Genomic DNA, 18,185 nt, shown 5'->3' with positions numbered 1-18,185 from the left:
CAGACAGAGAGTTCCAACAATAAGCTGTGGCTAATAGCCACTGATGGACCTCTGCTCCATATGTTAATCCAATCCCCTCTTGAATCTGTCTAAGCTTGTAGCTGCTGCCACCTCCTATGGCAGTGAATTCCACGTGTTAATCACCCTTTGTACTTCCTTTTATCCGTTCTAACCCGACTGCTCAGCAACAGAACCTCTGCCAGACAGAGGAAAGGACAGTGACCAGTTTAAATGCAGATATCTTATATGAGAGATTTTTAGTGCTATTGCATTGTATATCTGTTTAGTGTGACTTGCATATTAGTCACGGATTCTGCTTTGCAAGACATAGGCAGGGTAACAGCCATCCTCAAACAAAAAGGTAGAAAGTATTGGGGTGTTGTCTCAACCACCCTGGTGTGTCTGCCTTCCCTGGATGCACAGCACTCTGCAGCATGCAAAATCTGCTCCTCACTTGGTAAACCTGAAGTGAGACACTGGAAGGGGATGGGGAACTCAGAGACTTTACCTTCCAGCAGAAGAGATGCGCGGCCTCTTGCTATCTTGAGGCAACCTTGTTTTAGAGGACGATTCAGGCTCACTTGAAGGAAGTGGCATGGTGTCCGTTAACAGCTCATGCATCAGGGTGAGAGCTTGGGAGACCCGGAGGTTATGATGCTCAGACAACAAGGTTCTCGAGAGGGAAGAGGAGCAAAAAAAAAAAGTACATTAAGCTACTATGCATCTATTAAATAAATAATTGAATCCAAAGGGGTTCATGATGACAGATTCTGTCAACTGGCTGAAGAAACTTAAGCTTACTTTGACTGCAAAACCATCTCATCTCTCTTTCCACAGGAAAAACCACCATGAATTCAAAATGAAGACTCACGGCATTTTACTGAGTATGCATTTACATGTGACATTTAGTCTTCATGCAGAGTGGTCAATGGCATCTAGTGTCCTCATCTCTCACTAATTCCGCCCCCCCCCCCCATGTTCCACCTTCTCAGGGACAGGGTGGCACCCACTCCCCCACACACCTTCAAATCCAGGGAAAGGAGAGCCATGCAGGACAAGTGACGGGGCGTTCCCTCATCCCCCACTTCACACTTTTGATGGGCTCGGGCACAAAGTAGAGGAAACAGGCCGCTTGGAATTCCCCCAGAGGTGGGCTGCAATTGATCCACATGCCTTATGCTGGCCAGGCATAGACTGCATATTTCCCCACAGGAATGGAGTAGACAGCGCCATTCACAGTGGCCACACCCTTCACACATGCCATCCTTTCCCGGCTCAGAGTGTCTTCATGTGCTCTCTTCTCATCATTCCTGCCTATAAAAGAAGCTCTGTGATCTTGTGTCTAACAGGCCAGCCATTTTATGTATTTGGAGGACTCACCCCCACCCCAGATACACTGGGGAACCTCATGCACTAAGTCCCAGTGAGCACGGGGGCAGGCTCATTTTCCTCCCAGAGAAACAGAGTATTGAGATGGTGGAGCATCAGTTGATGGAAGAGGGGGAGAAGACAAGTGAAGGGGACAGAATGATCTTGGCTTGCTTGAGCCCCTAACAGCTTGCAGGATCTGGGGGAAGGGTGGTTAGGGTCAGGAGATGTATGCCATGAAGGCTAAGATGCCCCTTGCAATTTCAGATTTATATGCTTTTAAGAACTCTGATCACACATGGGCTAAAAATCTGGCAACTCTGAGGTTATTTTTTTTTTAAATTTCTCCCTTGTCTGAACATTTTTGCCCCAACCTTGTCTTGCAACAGAGCTCCAGCGCTGGAGCTTCCCCTCACACTCTGAACCAACTACCCCAACCTGAAGGAACCATTTCATTCAACTGTCATGTCGGTTACTGGTGGATCACTGAAAGGCAGGCAGCAGAACATCAAGAACTTGCACCTGACATCCTCTGTTGGCTGGCGCCAGTGTTCCCTCTAAGCTGAGTTCATGTGAGCTGGCTCACAGTTTTTGGTTTTAAACAATTTATTGGTAGCATATGGTTACAAAACTTATCTATTTCTTAATTTTTTCTTTTTTCACATTAACCCATATGACATTTCCATCCCCCCTCCCTCCAATATTGACTTCCCCGAGGTTATAAGTTCAAATCCATACTAAAGGCACTTCTGACTGCTCAAAGTTCCGTATATATATTCTTACAACTAAAAAATTGTCCAATATTTCTTTACTTTCCAAGTTTTCTCCATATATCCTTTAAATTTTCTCCACTCCCTTTTGAATATCTCTAGATCATAGTCTCTTAGTGTTCTGGTTAATTTGTCCATTTCACACCACGATAAAACTTTCATGGTCCATTCCCATTTCTCTGGTATTTTTTCTTGCTTCCAAAGCTGCGCATACAAAGTCCTAGCAGCTGATAATAGGTACCAAATTAAAGTCCTGTCTTCTTTTGGGTATTTTTCTAATTGTAATCCAAGTAAAAACGTCTCTGCAATTTTCTTAAAATCATAGCCCAAAATTTTGGTAATTTCTTGTTGTATCATCTTCCAGAATTCTTTCGCTTTTTCACATGTCCACCACATATGGAAGAAAGAACCATGTTTTTTACATTTCCAACATCTATCCGACATTTTCTTACTTATCTTAGCCAATTTTTTCGGAGTCATATACCACCTATACATCATTTTAAAACAGTTCTCCTTAATGCTTTGACAAGTTGATATCTTCATTGAGTTCTTCCAGAGGTGCTCCCATGTTTCCATTTGTATTTCTCTATTCACATTAATTGCCCATTTGACCATTTGAGACTTTACTACTTCTTCTTCTGTAGACCATTTCAATAATAACTTATATACTTTTGATATCAATTTTTCATTATCACTTAACAGGACCCTTTCCAGTTCTGTTTGTTCTCGTCTAATTCCCTCTGATTTTATGTCATTTTCCATCAAACTTTTAATTTGTTGCATTTGAAACCAGTCATAATTGTTATTTAACTCTTCTGAGGTTTTTAATTCAATTTTGTCTCCTTGAATCTTAAGCAGTTGGTTATATGACATTTCTCTTTTTTCTTCAGAATCAGCTGTTATTTTTATTACTTCTGCTGGCACTATCCATAGTGGTTTTCTCTCGTCCCTGTATTTCTTATATTTTATCCAAGTCTTTAGTAATGTATTTCTGACATAGTGGTGAGAGAAAAAACCATCCATTTTATTCTTCCCATAGTACATGTATGCATGCCAGCCGAATCTATTTCCGTGAGCTTCTAACCACAAAGGTTTTTTGTCTAACAGCATTATCCAGTCTTTTATCCATGTCAAACAAACTGCATCATGATATAGTCTTAGATCGGGAAGTTGAAAACCTCCTCTCTCTTTGGCATCCGTTAAAATCTTCATCTTTATCCTTGGTTTCTTTCCGGCCCAAATGAAATCAGAAATTTTCCTTTGCCATTTGTTGAATTGTTTTGCTTCTTTTACAATCGGGATGGTTTGAAACAAATACATTATCCTTGGCAGAATATTCATTTTGATTGCAGCTATCCTACCCAGTAAGGACAAGTTAAGTTTATTCCATTTCATCAAATCTTTGTCATCTTACACCACAGTTTTTCATAATTGTTTTTGAATAAATCAATGTTCTTCATTGTTATCTCTATTCCAAGGTATCTAACTTTGGTTGTGACTTCACAACCTGTCACCTTTTGTAGTTCTTTTGTTTTATTTGGTTGCATGTTTTTACAGAGGAATTTCGATTTCTCCTTATTTATATATAATCCTGCTAGTTCTCCGTACTCTTTTATCTTAGCTAACAGCAGTGGTGACACTTGAACCGGATTCTCCATTATGAACACTATATCGTCTGCAAAAGCTTTGTATTTATAAGAGAATCTTCTAATTTTTAGACCTTCTATTTTTTCATCTTTTTGAATTTGTTGTAACAGAATTTCAAGAGTCATTATAAACAACAATGGTGATAGCGGGCATCCTTGCCTTGTTCCTTTACTCACTTTCAATTCTTTGGTAAGGTCTGCATTTATACACAATTTTGCATGCTGATCTGTATATATTGCTCTTGTCATTTTTATAAATTGTTCCCCTAAATTAATTTTTTCCATTACCGCAAACATAAAGTCCCAATTTAAGTTGTCAAAGGCTTTTTCTGCATCAACAAAAAATAAGGCCACTTCTTTTTCCGGGTGCTTTTCATAGTATTCCACGACATTAATAACAGCTCTTACATTGTCCCTTATTTGTCTTTTAGGAAGAAATCCCGCTTGGTCTTTGTTTATAAAGTTGGTCAGGTATTGTTTCAGTCGCTCTGCTAAGATTCTTGTGTAGATCTTATAGTCATTATTCAACAATGAGATTGGTCTATAATTTTTTACGTTTGTGCTATCTTTATCTTCCTTAGGAATCAAAGAGATTACAGCTTCCCTCCAGGTCTTTGGGATTTTCCCTTCTTCTCTTATCGTATTTAACAACTTCAACAGTTTGGGTGTTAATTCATCCTTAAGAGATTTGTAAAATTTTGATGTAAATCCATCTGGCCCTGGAGCTTTACCCTCTTGCATTGCTTTTATTGCTGCTTCTATTTCAATTTTCTCTATTGGGTCATTTAATATCTTTTTCATATACTCCGTCAAAGGTGCCACCTGAATGTTTCGTAGATACTCTTCCACTTTTTCTTTACTTACGTTCACACCCTTGAATAAATTTGCATAGTATTTAAAGAATTCTCTTTTAATTCCTTCTTGATCCACTACTGTTTTCCCATTTGCCATAATTTTATTTATAGTCCTATTTTCTTTCTTTTTTTTTAATTGCCAGGCCAGGTATTTACCAGGTTTGTTTGCACTTTCAAACGATTTCTGTTTCAAATTTTTTAAGTTCCATTCTAGTTCTTTATTCAACAAATGTTTAACTTGGGATTGTAATATCGTAATTTCTTTTATTAATTTTTTCTTCCATGGTCTTTTTTTTAAGTCCTTTTCTTTTTTATTTATTTCATTTTGCAGTGCTGACAGTCTTTCTTCTCTTGCTCTTTTGTCTTTATTATTCAATGTAATTAATATACCCCTCATTACTGCTTTATAAGTGTCCCATACTGTTTGATACTCCATATCATCCGTTTCATTTATTTGGAAGAATGCTGCAGTCTCCTTTTCTAAGAATGACACAGTGTCTTTATTTTGTAGTAAATCCTCATTAATTCTCCATCTTCTCGATTTTCTTTGCAATTTTGTGGACCAGCATATTGGATTATGGTCCGCCCAAACCTTTGGAAGAATCTCAATTTTTTTTGTTATGAGGCCCAAGCCTTGGGAACCCCACAACATGTCAATTCTGGAAAAAGAGTTATGCCTTGCTGAGAAAAATGTATAGTCTCTTACCTCAGGGTTGAATTTTCTCCAAATGTCTTCTAGATTTTCCTGTTTAATCAACTCAAAGAAAGAATTGGGCAGCTTCCCTTCTTTATCATTCTTCTTTGGACTTGATCTGTCAAGTTTATTTTGTATTGTCCCATTAAAATCGCCCATCATCAATACCTGTTCATAGGTCACTTCATCCATTTGTCGATTTATGTCTTTAAAGAATTTGTCTTTCGCTCCATTGGGTGCATAAAGTCCTAATAGTAACGTTTTTTTCGCCTCTATCGTCACCTCAACAGCAATATATCTTCCTTCTTTATCTTTAAAGATTAATTTTGGGTCAAGTTGTTCTTTAATGTAAAAAACCACCCCTCTTTTCTTTTGCTCTGCTAGTGAAAAAAATTCCAACCCCAAATTTCTATTCCACAAAAATTTACTGTCCTTGCGTTGTATATGAACTTCTTGTAAACAAATTATATTACATTTTTGCTTTTTAATCCAATGAAATGTTCTCCTTCTTTTCTGTGGTGAATTTAGTCCATTTATATTCCAAGATAGTAATTTGTACTCCATTATGATGTTGGTTCTTTATTTTCTTCAAAAAAGCTATGCATCTCTTGTTCGCTTCTTATTGTAATCCTTTTGCCATTTTGTTCAAATCCAAGACCCTCTGGTATTATCCATCTATATCTTGTGCCCTCTGCACGCAACTGATCGGTTAGCTTCTTATACTTTTTCCTATCGCTGATCACTTCTCTTGGTAGCTCTTTCATTATTTTAACTCTGCTCCCTTCTATTGCCCAGGCTTTTTGGTACCCTTTCCTCAAGATTTTCTCTGCCACCTCTTTTGATCTTAATCTTATGACGATGTCTCTTGGCAGGCCTTTATTTTTCGCATAAACTGAGTTAACTCTATAGGCACCCTTCAACATACTCTTAGATCTGTCAGGGTCTTCTTCTATGTACTCAGTGATGATATCCACCATATAACCTTTTAAATCTGTCTCTTCTTTTTCAGGTACCCCTCTTAGACGCACTTGTGACTCCAGCAACTTACAGTCGTGTATTATGACCTTTTCTTGAATTTTTAGCAAGGCAGAGGCCTGTGTATCCACTTTCATCTCTACCTCTTTCACTTTATTTTGAGTCTCTTCCTTAAGACCCTCTATCTCCTTCCTAAGGTCTCCAACTTCTTTTTTAATATCTTTTTTTATTGCCAAATGCAATTTGTCCATAGCTTTTAACATTTTTGCCTCCAGAGCGTCAAATTGAGACTGCATCTTGTCAAATGATTGGGCTCTTGCACGTGTTGTTCTTTCTACTGACATATAAAAAATCACCAAACCTTAAAAAAATCCCCACATAAAGTTTAGCATCCAATCCAATAGCTTAAAGCCAGTTCTTTCAGGTGAGACTAGTTTCGTTTTTCTCCCTTCTTCCTGAGCAAAGATATTGAATTTTAACAATTTTGACTTCCTGTTTGGCTGGAAGACAGTCTGCAGCTCCCCAACAGAGGGGGATTTTAGTGTCACTGTTCAGGGTATTAAAGACCCCTGATAAGGTCTATGCTCATTAACCCTAGGCAAGGGTTAACCCAAGACGACTTATCTTCCTTTAATGCTGTTGATATCGATCTGGAGGAGGCAGGAAGCTGACTCCCTCAGTTCTTGATGTCCGGCAATGGAATTTGTCAACCATCGTCTGCAGTGACTCTAAAGTGACTTCGGTCACTTAAGGCTGTCGGAATCCAAGCACTCTAGAAGGACTGATTTTAATTGCAAGAAAAGAACAGCCGGGGGAGTTGAGAACATCTAAAAGGTACGCTCATCATTCTTATCTTCACTCTGAGAGACTTTGAATATAATTTAAACACTGAGTGGATTAACAACAGACGAAGGCAAAGCATAATTGAATGGAAAAAAAAACTTTTACCTTGTTAAGCTGAGCTCTGTGGCTTTGGAAGTGAACAACAGCAAAAAAACCCCCCCTCAAGATAAGAGTGAAAAAATTGGCAGTCGGAGGCTGGTGACGTAGAAGAAAGAAAAGAGAGTTGCCGTGTATATATGCCCATAAACTGCAGAACCTTGAATGAACTGAGCTGAGTGGGGGCATGGTGGGAAAAGAATTCAGCTTGTGAAAATTGAACGCCGTAAAAATAATTGCCTTCAAAGATATTTGGAGAAAAGACATATTGTTGTGGATTTTTGTGGTTGCGGTTTCTTCATGCAGCTCATAAAACTGCGAGATTAGACACGAGATCAGTCTGAGCTGTGACAGGAAGTAAAACAAAAAGGGGCTGGACAATAAATCAGAGCCTATAAGGATTACAAGAGCTGTGACATCCGACCTTTGAACTAGGAAGGAATTGAGTCCAAGACTCAGACCAAGAAAGACGAAGAGAGACCTCTCTAGGCTGGAACTGTACCATAGAGAAATAACGATTGCCATTTTAAAAGGGAGAAAAAGCTGGCTCACAGTTTTTTAGCCTCTGGCTCATACATTTTTGTCTTCGCTCAGCCTGCTCGGGAAGGATGGCCCCTGAGCACACTAATTGATGCAGTAATTCACAACTTTAATGCCAGCAGCTCACAAAGTAGAACTTTTTGCTCACAAGTTTCCACAGCTTAGAGGGAACATGGGCCAGCACAACTAAGAGAAAAACACAAAATGAGAAAGTTAAAACAGAGCTGGGAAAAAGAACACTTACTTATCTTTTTCCTCTTTCTTTTTTTGCTGCAGTTTAATGTCCCGTGATGTATATCCAAGCTGCTATAGAGAAGAATAAAAAAACAGCAACTAGCTCTTATCACTGCTGTATACATTTATCACAGGCAGTTTTGCAGGGCGAGGACTCTGGAACAGGGCAGAATGAAAGCCATTGGTGCAGGCAGCCACCAGCTAGCAAGAACCTGGACACTGGTGGTCTCACGAGATGATCGTGGGCTGCTACTATGCTTTCCACTAAAAAACAGTCCCAAATCCATTAGCTGTTGCTCTTACATGGCTGCACAGTGGTTTGGAAAGCTACTTTGCTATCATTCCAGTCCAGTAGCATTTTAGAAACCAACAAGATTTGGGAGATATCCACTTTCAAGAGTCAAATTCCTCAGATCTCACTGGTCTCAAAGGTGCTCCTGGACTCGAATCTAACTCTTTTACTGAACGCCAACACAGCTACCTAGTTTGGAACTGCCACGCTATTGCCACTTCTAGCACTTCACACTGTATTCAGCACACGCTGAAGAGACATGCTGTTTCCCTCCTCAGTATTCAGAGAGCTAAAAAGAATGGCACGCATGAGACAGCCAGTTGTCCCCACATTACTTGCAATGAGAGTTGCACACTGGCCAGTACTAAAGGATCCAACCAGCTGGGGCTGGCTCTTCTGAATCAACAAGGTGTTGTGGACAGTGTCAGAGAGGGATCTGAGTCTGAATCCCCACTCTGCCCAGAAGCTTGCCAGGGGTACCTTAGTCCAGTCACACAACTCAAGTTAACTCACCTCACAGGGCTGCTGGGAGGACAAAATGGAGGAGAGGTGAATGACGGTAGCTGCTTTGGGGTGCCTTTTGGGGAGGAAGGTGGGATAGAAATGGATTTTAAAAGCCGCTTCCATTTCCAGCAGGGAGGGCCCCAATAGATGATAAACATAACTACAACAGCACCACTTGTAATCTGAAAGAACTACAAACTGCATCCTTGTGGCTGGCTGCAGAATACCAGTACAAAGAAGATGACTTTGTATTGGCCAGACGTCCACTTTAGCTCAGTACTGTGGAAAGTCCACAGCAGTGGGGCTGCTTCACATAATGCCTCTTGGGGCTCATGTAGATGCAACAATGTGGATTAATGGAGTGGGATTTATAGCACTGCCTCCCATGCCATCATCACATTACAATCCATCCACTGTTCTTAATGCACTGCCCCTTAGCTGAATGGATTCTTCTGGATCAGTTTATAAAGGGAGAATGCAGACTATGCAGAGAATGCAGGCGGCCAATAATAGTCAGTATAGAAATAATAATAGTTTCCTGTAGACCCTAATTTAAAATACAGCTGTTGATATGCATGCTTTATTACACCAAGAAAGCAACTCTAAGCAGGTCAGATTTTAAGTAAGGCTTCATTTCCAGGAAACTGCTGTAAAATCAGCAAAATCCACTGTAAAATCAGCAAAGCAAGTAATCTTACCAAGTTCTTTCTCAAATGAAAAGGACTGTGTTCCTTTTCTCTTTGCTCAGCCAGCTTCTGGAGGTACTCATTCAGTCTTTCCGTTCGTTTTCTTTTCATCCAGATTTGCAACTCTTTTTTCTCCTGTTCTGTTCGACGTGAACGTCCGCTCACTGCACTGGAGCATCTGAAACAAGACATTAAATAAACCAGTCGGCAGTGTTTCACAGGTCACTTTTTGCAGCCTTGGTTCTTAATGCCCATGAGAAGAGGCTAGGGATGCCAGCCTCCAGGTAGGACCTGGGGATCCTCTGGAATAACAGCTCCTCTCCAAACTACAGAGATCAGTTCCCCTGGAGAGAATAGGTGCCTGGAGGGTGGAAAGTATGGTGTCGCACCTTACTGAGGTCCTCCCCAGGCTTCATCCCCAAATCCCTAGGAGTTTCCCAACCTGAAGCTGGCAACTCTACCCCCTCATTCCCTGCCTGTGGCCAGGGGGAATCTGGGAACCCTAAGAAAAACCCTAAGCATGTAAAGATTTAGCAAAATAATCGTTACGAGTTTCTGCTTTGCTGCCAGTACATTTGTGATGAGAAAACTATGAATACCCCAGACAAACAATAAACTGCAAGCCACCACAGCCTATCTAACACTATTTTGCATAAATATAAATGAAGGACAAGTATGATGTGATTTGCAGATACTCCACATATACTGTATCAGTTTCTTGCATCACGAGTGAGTAACAGAATGTGTTGCCATTGAGAACTGTAACCCAGTTTTGGTAAAGTCGTAAAAGTACCTGGAGATTTTCTGGGCCTGTGTTTTTGTGAGGCCCAGTTCTGCAGCTGAAATGCTGCCTTCCCTTACGAGATCAGAGATGATGTCAGTTACACCGCTCAGGCCAGTAATTTGCAAAGGATCTTCTGAGAAACTGTGAAAAAAACAATCGCATGATTGGAATCAAGGAAAAGAACCACTTCTCTAATCAGGCTGTGTACAGCCAGGGCTGGCCCTAGACTGTCTGTCACCCTAGGCAAGGCTAACTTCTGGCACGCCCCCCCCCCCACCACACTGATAACGTCACCAAGTCACATGGGGGGTGCCCAACTGGGCAACCCCAGAAGGCTAGCACCCTAGGCAATTGCCTAGTTTGCCTAGCAGCAGAACTGTGTACAGCTGGCTTCTTAGATACTAGCTGAGTTCACTAGAATTGGGAAACCCTGATAACATGCAGGATTGTGTCCCATTTGATACTGACATTACATTTGACTGTATTAGTTGGGCTTTTAAAAATATATACATATCAGACTGCAATATTGTGATTTGTATTGGGGTGGGGGGGTCAGGATCAGTCTTAGCTAAAATGAGCTATTGCAAATTAACCCCAAGTTTGCTTGGATTTCCATGGTGTTCTGAATGACATCATCAAAACAGCCAGAGGTCCTGACATTGCTGTCCACCTCCTGGCTGCCACTGCTGCTCTGTGCAGGTCTGGGGGTGGGGGGCGAGAGTCTCCTTCCTTTCTATCTCAACTGCTGAACACTTCAGACATTGATTTGCTCAATCCAGGGGCCTCTGGGAACCACACTTCTTACATTACATTAGATGCTGGTCATCTTGGAAGCTACATCTCCCAGAGTACAGTGCTTATTAAGCCAGGGGGAGGGGGGTGGTGGAAAAAACTTTCATTTCCTTCTTGTATGCCTGCCTCAGCCAAGCAGCAGCTGGTAAGGTGGAAGGGAGGTGCAGGGAGAAGAGGAATTCTTCCCTGTCTTGGTTGTACCACCAGAACCAAAGGGGAGGCTGTAATGATTGCCTCACATTGACAGTGACCATTAATAACTGTTGAAAAATCATACTCTGAGTTAAGAGAGCAACAACTTCAGTGGCCGTGTAACTTAGATATGTTCTATGTAACTTACAGAAAAGTGGACAATAATCTTAAATGTCTTATTTTTATTATAGCTATAAATAAAAATATGCAAAATAGAGAATGTGACACCAAAACATAGCTGGAATAATATATTCTACATAAATAACTCTTTAGTCTCATCTAGGAAGCATTCCACACACTTACTGAAGTAATAAAGTAATTAAAAGCCTTATTCTCCCCCCCCCCTTTCTGGTATTTTTGTATTTTGTATCTGTGTGTGCGTGTGCACACCTGGAAGTCATGGCGACCTCTGGTGACTGACCCCTATTGGGAGCTTGGAGGATATTCAGGAGGTGGCTGAATAAAGCCTGCCCCCGCCTCCCAACTGCGGGAATTCCAAGGAGGTCTTCCATCTGAGTGCTTGCCAGAGTTGACCCTGCTTCTGTTCTGAGATATGACAAGATCGGGCTTGCCTGGGCTATCCAAGTTAGGGCTAAAAGACTTATTCTTAAATGCCTATCTTCCTAACTTACAAATCTGTCCAAGGTTTCCATGACAGGGGTAACACTACATTGGAATATGGTTCAATAGATGCCAATTGTTCAGCTAAGCACAAGTAGTAAATGCCCTGATACGCAGGGAAGACAGAGCAGAATAAGATGCTACTGGATGTCATATATATTTGCATATACATTTTCCCGGGTGGGGGGGAGGACCAGTTCCTCCAACACCTTTCTGATTTCAGTATGGTATTAAAATGTTTCGTAATACATACCTTTCATCCAGTTCTTCAAGTCTAGTATAAATATCTAAAAAACAAACAAATCAGAAACAGATTCTATCATTGTTGTGGGAAAGAAGAATATGCCATTAGGCATTCTGCTGACCATGGAAGCCACTGGGTTTCTAGCTACTACTAAAAGAGATATTGTAAATTAGTCCACTTTGTTTTGAGGACTGCCACTTTTAGGTCAGCAATAGAATGACCTGGAAGATGAAAAAGTTCTCCCACTGGTTTTTTGAGTGCTGAGTTTTTTAATGTTGGATTTATGTCCATTTATTCTTTTGTGCAGAAATTGACGTTTATCCAATGTAGAGAATGGAAGAGCATTGCTGACATTTGATGGCCTACATCGTGTTGGAAGATGAATAAGTGAATGAACCTGAGTTACTTAGGGTTATGTTGAGAACCAGTATGCCGAAATGGTTAAGAGCGGTGGACTCTAATCAGGAGAACCGAGTTTGATTCCCTACATGAAGCCAGCTGCATGACTTTGGGCCAGTCACAGTTCTCTCAGAACTCTCTCAGCCTTACCTACCTCATAAGGTACCTGTTGTGGGGGAGGAAGGGAAGGAGATTGTAAACTGCTTTGAGACTCCCTAAGGTAGAAAAAAGGGGGATATAAAAAACAGCTCTCTTTATGTTACATAGCAGCCCTCAATTTGTCTGGCATTTTTGGTCAAGTGGACCCGTTCTGCAGATCTTTGGGTTCGCAAAAAAGCACATAAGATCACTTGTGTGCTGGTGTGCTACATCAACCATCTATACGTGGCACAGTGGCACTAACATTCCAACTGTGGCAACATACTGAGCACAGATAAAACAGAGCAACTTGCAGGGGGGTTTATGGAGAGCAAACCCTGTTAACTGCTCTGTCCATTTTTACATTTCATTAAACATTAGAGTACACAGGCTAGAAATAAGTGAGCAAGGAGTGGTTTGCCCTTGAGTCTACCTCAGGAGACCAGAGATTGCCATTCGAAGGAATCAAGGTTGTAGAGCAGGCATCAAGCCTGGAACACTGCTGGGGAAACCGATATTTTATTGACAAATCAGCAACAAGGTGAACTAAGGCAACAAGCAGACAAAACTGGCATCTCTACAGTGATTCTGGAGGTGGAAACTGAAGGGATTATTCCTCCCCTTGTTAGAATCCATGGTCTACTGGTTTGAATAGATTAACTAACCTGCAGATCTGAAATTATTATACTTATATTTATATTTATATCCCATGATCTTCCAAGGAAGAATGCATGTGACAAGGATGGTCCTACGGTGGCATCGTTGGGATTCTCTCCGTTTTTGCCTTCACAGTAATCCCATGAAGGGGATTAAGGAGAAAGGTTTGCATTAGCCCAAGGACACCCAGGAAGTTTCCAAGCTGCGTGGTGACTTGAACTTTATTTCGTCTACTACAGCACACTGGCCTACAATATTTTAGCCTTTCCTCAAATGTGCATTAATGAAATGGTCGTGCTAGAAGTGTTGTGGAATGCGGGACAGGCACACATGGCTGACTTTCACTGGCCACAGACATCTAACAACTATCAACTAGTCCTTGGAGAAGTACAGCTGCTATGCAGTATAGAAAATCATGTTTACTAGAAACATTTCAATGGAATCCCCAAAAGTAAAACAGAAAAGCAAGTAGAGAATGCTACCTGAGGATGACTTTCTGACACTGGGAAGGTCAGCTGCTGATGCTGAACGAGAAACGAAGGGAGTCTGCAAGGCAGCACGGTTGTTTTGAAAAGAGTCTGGTTTTAAACCATCTTCCTCCTCGGTGAAATCCTCCATGATCAAACGGGTTGAATAACGTTCTGTTTAACAGAAGGACGGGGAAACCCAATAGGTTAAGTTCTACGAAAAACAACGCAGACACCCTTTACTCTGATTCTAGCTGCAATTCAGTAAATTCAGGACAACTTGCCATATTTAATTCATTTGGATGATGCGCTGCTTTTCTAATGCTCCCAATATCTTTTTTATTCATTCCAAGATGTTATTAAAACTTTTCTTCTTTCCCATCTATCCCACTGTCACTGGGGGCAAAGCTTTTTCTCATCCACTCCCATTGCAAGCCCATGCCCTTCCTTTTCTTACATTTAATTTTCTATAGCTCAACAATGGAGCTCCTCACCACATACCTTCCTTGGTGACTTTAACACCTGGTGCATAGAAGGAAATGTCATAGTCTCCTGAATCAGCTACCATGCCTCCACTTTCATCTTGTGGTATGTTTGCCAGCTGGGGAAAAAAAAGGTGTTACTATTATAGCAAAGATATTCATTTAAACCCCAATATTTCCTTACAGAAACTAAATATATACAAAAAAGAGAGTACCATAAAAACATTGTTTCCCCATCAAACATTTCCCACTTAAATACTTTAAGATTCCTAACAAAGCAGAATCGATGGGTTTTGTATCCTGATTGGGGAGGGACGGTGGCTCAGTGGTAGAGCATCTGCTTGGGAAGCAGAAGGTCCCAGGTTCAAGCCCTGGCATCTCCAACTAAAAAGGGTCCAGGCAAGTAGGCGTGAAAATCCTCAGCTTGAGACCCTGGAGAGCCGCTGCCAGTCTGAGAAGACAATACTGACTTTGATGGACCAAGGGTCTGATTCAGTATAAGGCAGCTTCATATGTTCATATGTATATGTAAGTGTGAGGAGATAATTCCTAGGAAAACAAATAGCTACAGTAACACAAAAGGTACACACCCCACACATTATTAACCCATGCCTGCTTTATGCATGGTAAACATATGCATAAGCACAACAAACTTCACATTAGCCCCTGAATAAAAAGAGAAACCATATTCACCTAAACAAGAACCTTAACCCCTCTACATAACTGAGAGCATTAAAATACATTAAACTTTCCCCTCAACTTGCATCACTTTATAATGCTCTGTCTACAAGATAGTTTCAGGCGGGAAGCTGTGCTGGCCTGCAGTAGACCAGCAAGATTCAAACCCAGAAGCATCTTGAAGACAGACAAGACTTCTCAGAGTATAAGCCTTTGAGAGTCAAAGTTGCCTTTCTGATCTACAAAGACAGAGTGCATTGCTCTGGGCTCACTCATCGACGATCCTAACATGTTTCACCGTTTTCAAAAGTAATACTATAATTACAGAATCCTGGGTTCATTTACGCTGCCAATTAAAGAGAATGGGGAGAAAGTGAAAGACTAAGGTACCTGGGTCTACCCAATGCAAACAAAGAGGAAAAATTATCCTTACTCTAAAGAACTAACAGTTGTTCACTTTTCAACACTGGTTTTTGGTTTTGCCTCCAGAAGATTTCTGAATATGGCCAGATACTTATGTTTTTAATACTTGGGCTGCTATGGATTCTAGCTGCCTTGGCTGCAGAGTTGTATTCCTTGTATTGATAATGAAAGGATAATTCTGATTAAAATTTCTTCAAAGCCATCCAAGCTTGCTTCAGGGCCTAAGCAAGGATTTAAACTAGGGTTGGCAGCTTCAGCTTGGGAAATTCCTGGAGATCTGGGGGTACAGCCTGGAAGGGTGGGTTTGGGACAGGGGAGGGACTGCAGTGGGATGTAATGCCATGGAGTGTACCGTCCAAAGCAGACATTTTTCTCCACAGGAAATTATCTCTGCTGTTTGGAGATCAGTTGTAATTCTACGAGATCTCCAGTTTCCCTCTGAAGGGAAAACTGATTTGAACCCACGCGTCCTTTACAGTACATATATTTTCCCATTTTTAAGTGCAACCTGATTTGAATGCTTATTATATTTTTCAAGGAACAAAAGAACGACCTCTGAAAGATCATAAGGTTTAAATGTTGTACCAGTTCAGTGTTTCTGAATTCTTGCTCTATTCTCTCTGCTATGTTCTGTAGGGCTAGTAGCTTCTCATCCATTTGTTGTAGTCTGGCAGAAAAGTGCTGTCTGCTGATTTGTTTGGCTAATCGTCTTGGAGAGGAGTGACTTCTGAAATCCTCTTGCAGTAGACTCAGTGTTAGCTGATCGCCAGCCACTTCTGCCTCTAAATGCTCCGATGAGACTTGTGATGGTTCCATTTGAAGCGTATGCCCTTTAAATGACACGTAAATGGTAAGGCTTGACCCATACTGCCATTTGAAACCGACTTAATGTTTACTATGACAGAAGTGTATCCATTTATGACTTTTCTCAGTTACTTTTACATAAAATACTCAAAGCAACACACAGTGATGCAAACAGAAGGTGGATTATCTGCCTTCTGGGAGCAGAAGAGAGCTTCCACTTGTACAAAAGTGGCAGTAATTTTCTTCGCTACTCTCCTTTTATCACCACAGATTCTCATTCAACAAATTACATTTCCAAGGATCCCTCATTGAAGAGGCAGCAGTGGGAAAGGAAACAAGGTGGAAAATCTGTTCTGTGACCAGAGCTCTGGTTATGATCCTTTGGCTCCAAATTATATTCTTTCTGGTAAGAACAGACTGAGAGAATCTCTCTCTTATAAAGAAAGGTTAAAATGCTTGGGGCTCTTTAGCTTGGAGAAACGTTGACTGAGGGATGACATGATAGAGGTTTACAAGATTATGCATGGGATAGAGAAGGTATAGAAAGAAGTACTTTTCTCCCTTTCTCACAATACGAGAGCTCATGGACATTCAATGAAATTGCTAAGCAGTCAGGTTAGAACTGATAAAAGGAAGTACTTCTTCACCCAAAAGATGATTAACACATGGAATTCACTGCCACAGGAGGTAGTGGCTTCAAGCATAGCCAGCTTCAAGAGGGGATTGGATAAACATATGGAGCAGAGGTCTATCAGTGGCATTAGCCACAACATATTGTTGGAACTCTCTGTCTGGGGCAGTGATGCTCTGTATTCTTGGTGCTTGGGGGGGCACAGTGGGAGGCCTTCTAGTGTTCTGGCACCACTGGTGGACCTCCTGATGGCACCTGGGTTTTTTTGGCCACTGTGTGACACAGAGTGTTGGACTGGATGGGCCATTGGCCTGATCCAACATGGCTTCTCCATTGTTCTTATCTGGAACAGACACAGATTTCTCAGCAGAAAATTCATTTAAAGGAATCTATTTTTCAAGATTTCAAAAAGCAGCCATTATGGATTTTCACCTTCATTTTCAAATTCTTCAGGTGGGATTGCATTGGTAACGGATGCTGCCATGTGATGCAGTTTTGCAGAAGACACGACTTCAGGCTTCTTGGGCTGCAGGCCAATGTCCTTCACTGCAGGCTCCGATACCTCTGGCAAGTTTTTCAGAAGGTCATGATCTTCTATGTCAATCACGTTGATATACTTCCGTCCAGCCTAACCCACATGTAAAGAACAACATGTAATGGGCAATATTAAACAAATGTGGCTACTTAATTATATAAATGAGTTACAGAATGGAAATGCTCTCCCAATAGATGGCTTTTTGAGACACACATACATATAATCTGCTACAGGACCACCAAATGTTTCTCATTACTGACCAAATCAGCTGCAGCATTAGATAAGGAAGATGGTAAGGGCACCTCTGTGGCTTCAGTGGGGAATCTGAGATTGAAGTACACATTTGGTGGCAACGTTTCAGGAACACATGAAGGCAATGATTCTGTGAGACAAGAAGGAAACAGGCAAAATCACCATGCGTAGTAAATACTCTAACATGCTAGAAAGTCTATCTGAAACAGCACTGATGAGAATACAGAAATATTGGAAATACTATCACTCACATTTTCACCTCACCTGAAGTTCCATGGAGGCTGACTTCCTATTTTCTTTTATACTTAAAAAGCACACATATGTGGCATTTGCTAACTGTGGGGGCTTGTACTGGCAAACAAAGAATGCCCTACAGATATAGACATATCGGACCACTTGCACACAAACCAGAGCCTTTAAGTTGAAAGCACTGTTGAGGCAGCACTGACCCAAAGACATCCCTATAACAAACCAGCGTTTTCGGTATATTGCAACTAGTTGCTTCAATGGCACACTGGACAGAATTTGGCTTTATTTACCGTTTTAATCTTATTCAACTCACACCATTGCTCCAAACCAAATAA

General features: G+C 41.1%; 1 protein-coding gene across 1 annotated transcript in view; it reads right to left on the bottom strand.

Moving 5' to 3' along the window:
- The window catches only part of CPLANE1 (ciliogenesis and planar polarity effector complex subunit 1), an 80,889-nt gene that overhangs the window by 8,344 nt on the left and 54,360 nt on the right, over nucleotides 1-18,185 (bottom strand). The window contains exons 41-50 of the mRNA XM_060236061.1: nucleotides 17,610-17,731; nucleotides 17,247-17,442; nucleotides 15,965-16,209; nucleotides 14,298-14,397; nucleotides 13,812-13,970; nucleotides 12,145-12,178; nucleotides 10,296-10,427; nucleotides 9,515-9,680; nucleotides 8,031-8,092; nucleotides 509-673 (exon numbers count right to left, since the gene is read on the bottom strand). Of these exons, the coding sequence (XP_060092044.1) occupies nucleotides 509-673; nucleotides 8,031-8,092; nucleotides 9,515-9,680; nucleotides 10,296-10,427; nucleotides 12,145-12,178; nucleotides 13,812-13,970; nucleotides 14,298-14,397; nucleotides 15,965-16,209; nucleotides 17,247-17,442; nucleotides 17,610-17,731 (1,381 nt within the window). The remainder of the gene's footprint in view (nucleotides 1-508; nucleotides 674-8,030; nucleotides 8,093-9,514; nucleotides 9,681-10,295; nucleotides 10,428-12,144; nucleotides 12,179-13,811; nucleotides 13,971-14,297; nucleotides 14,398-15,964; nucleotides 16,210-17,246; nucleotides 17,443-17,609; nucleotides 17,732-18,185) is intronic.

The sequence above is a fragment of the Heteronotia binoei genome, chromosome 4 (assembly GCF_032191835.1).
Source record: "Heteronotia binoei isolate CCM8104 ecotype False Entrance Well chromosome 4, APGP_CSIRO_Hbin_v1, whole genome shotgun sequence".
Lineage (NCBI taxonomy): Eukaryota > Metazoa > Chordata > Lepidosauria > Squamata > Gekkonidae > Heteronotia > Heteronotia binoei.
Note: the sequence above shows the minus strand (reverse complement) of the source record. Positions and strands in the feature narration are given on the sequence as shown.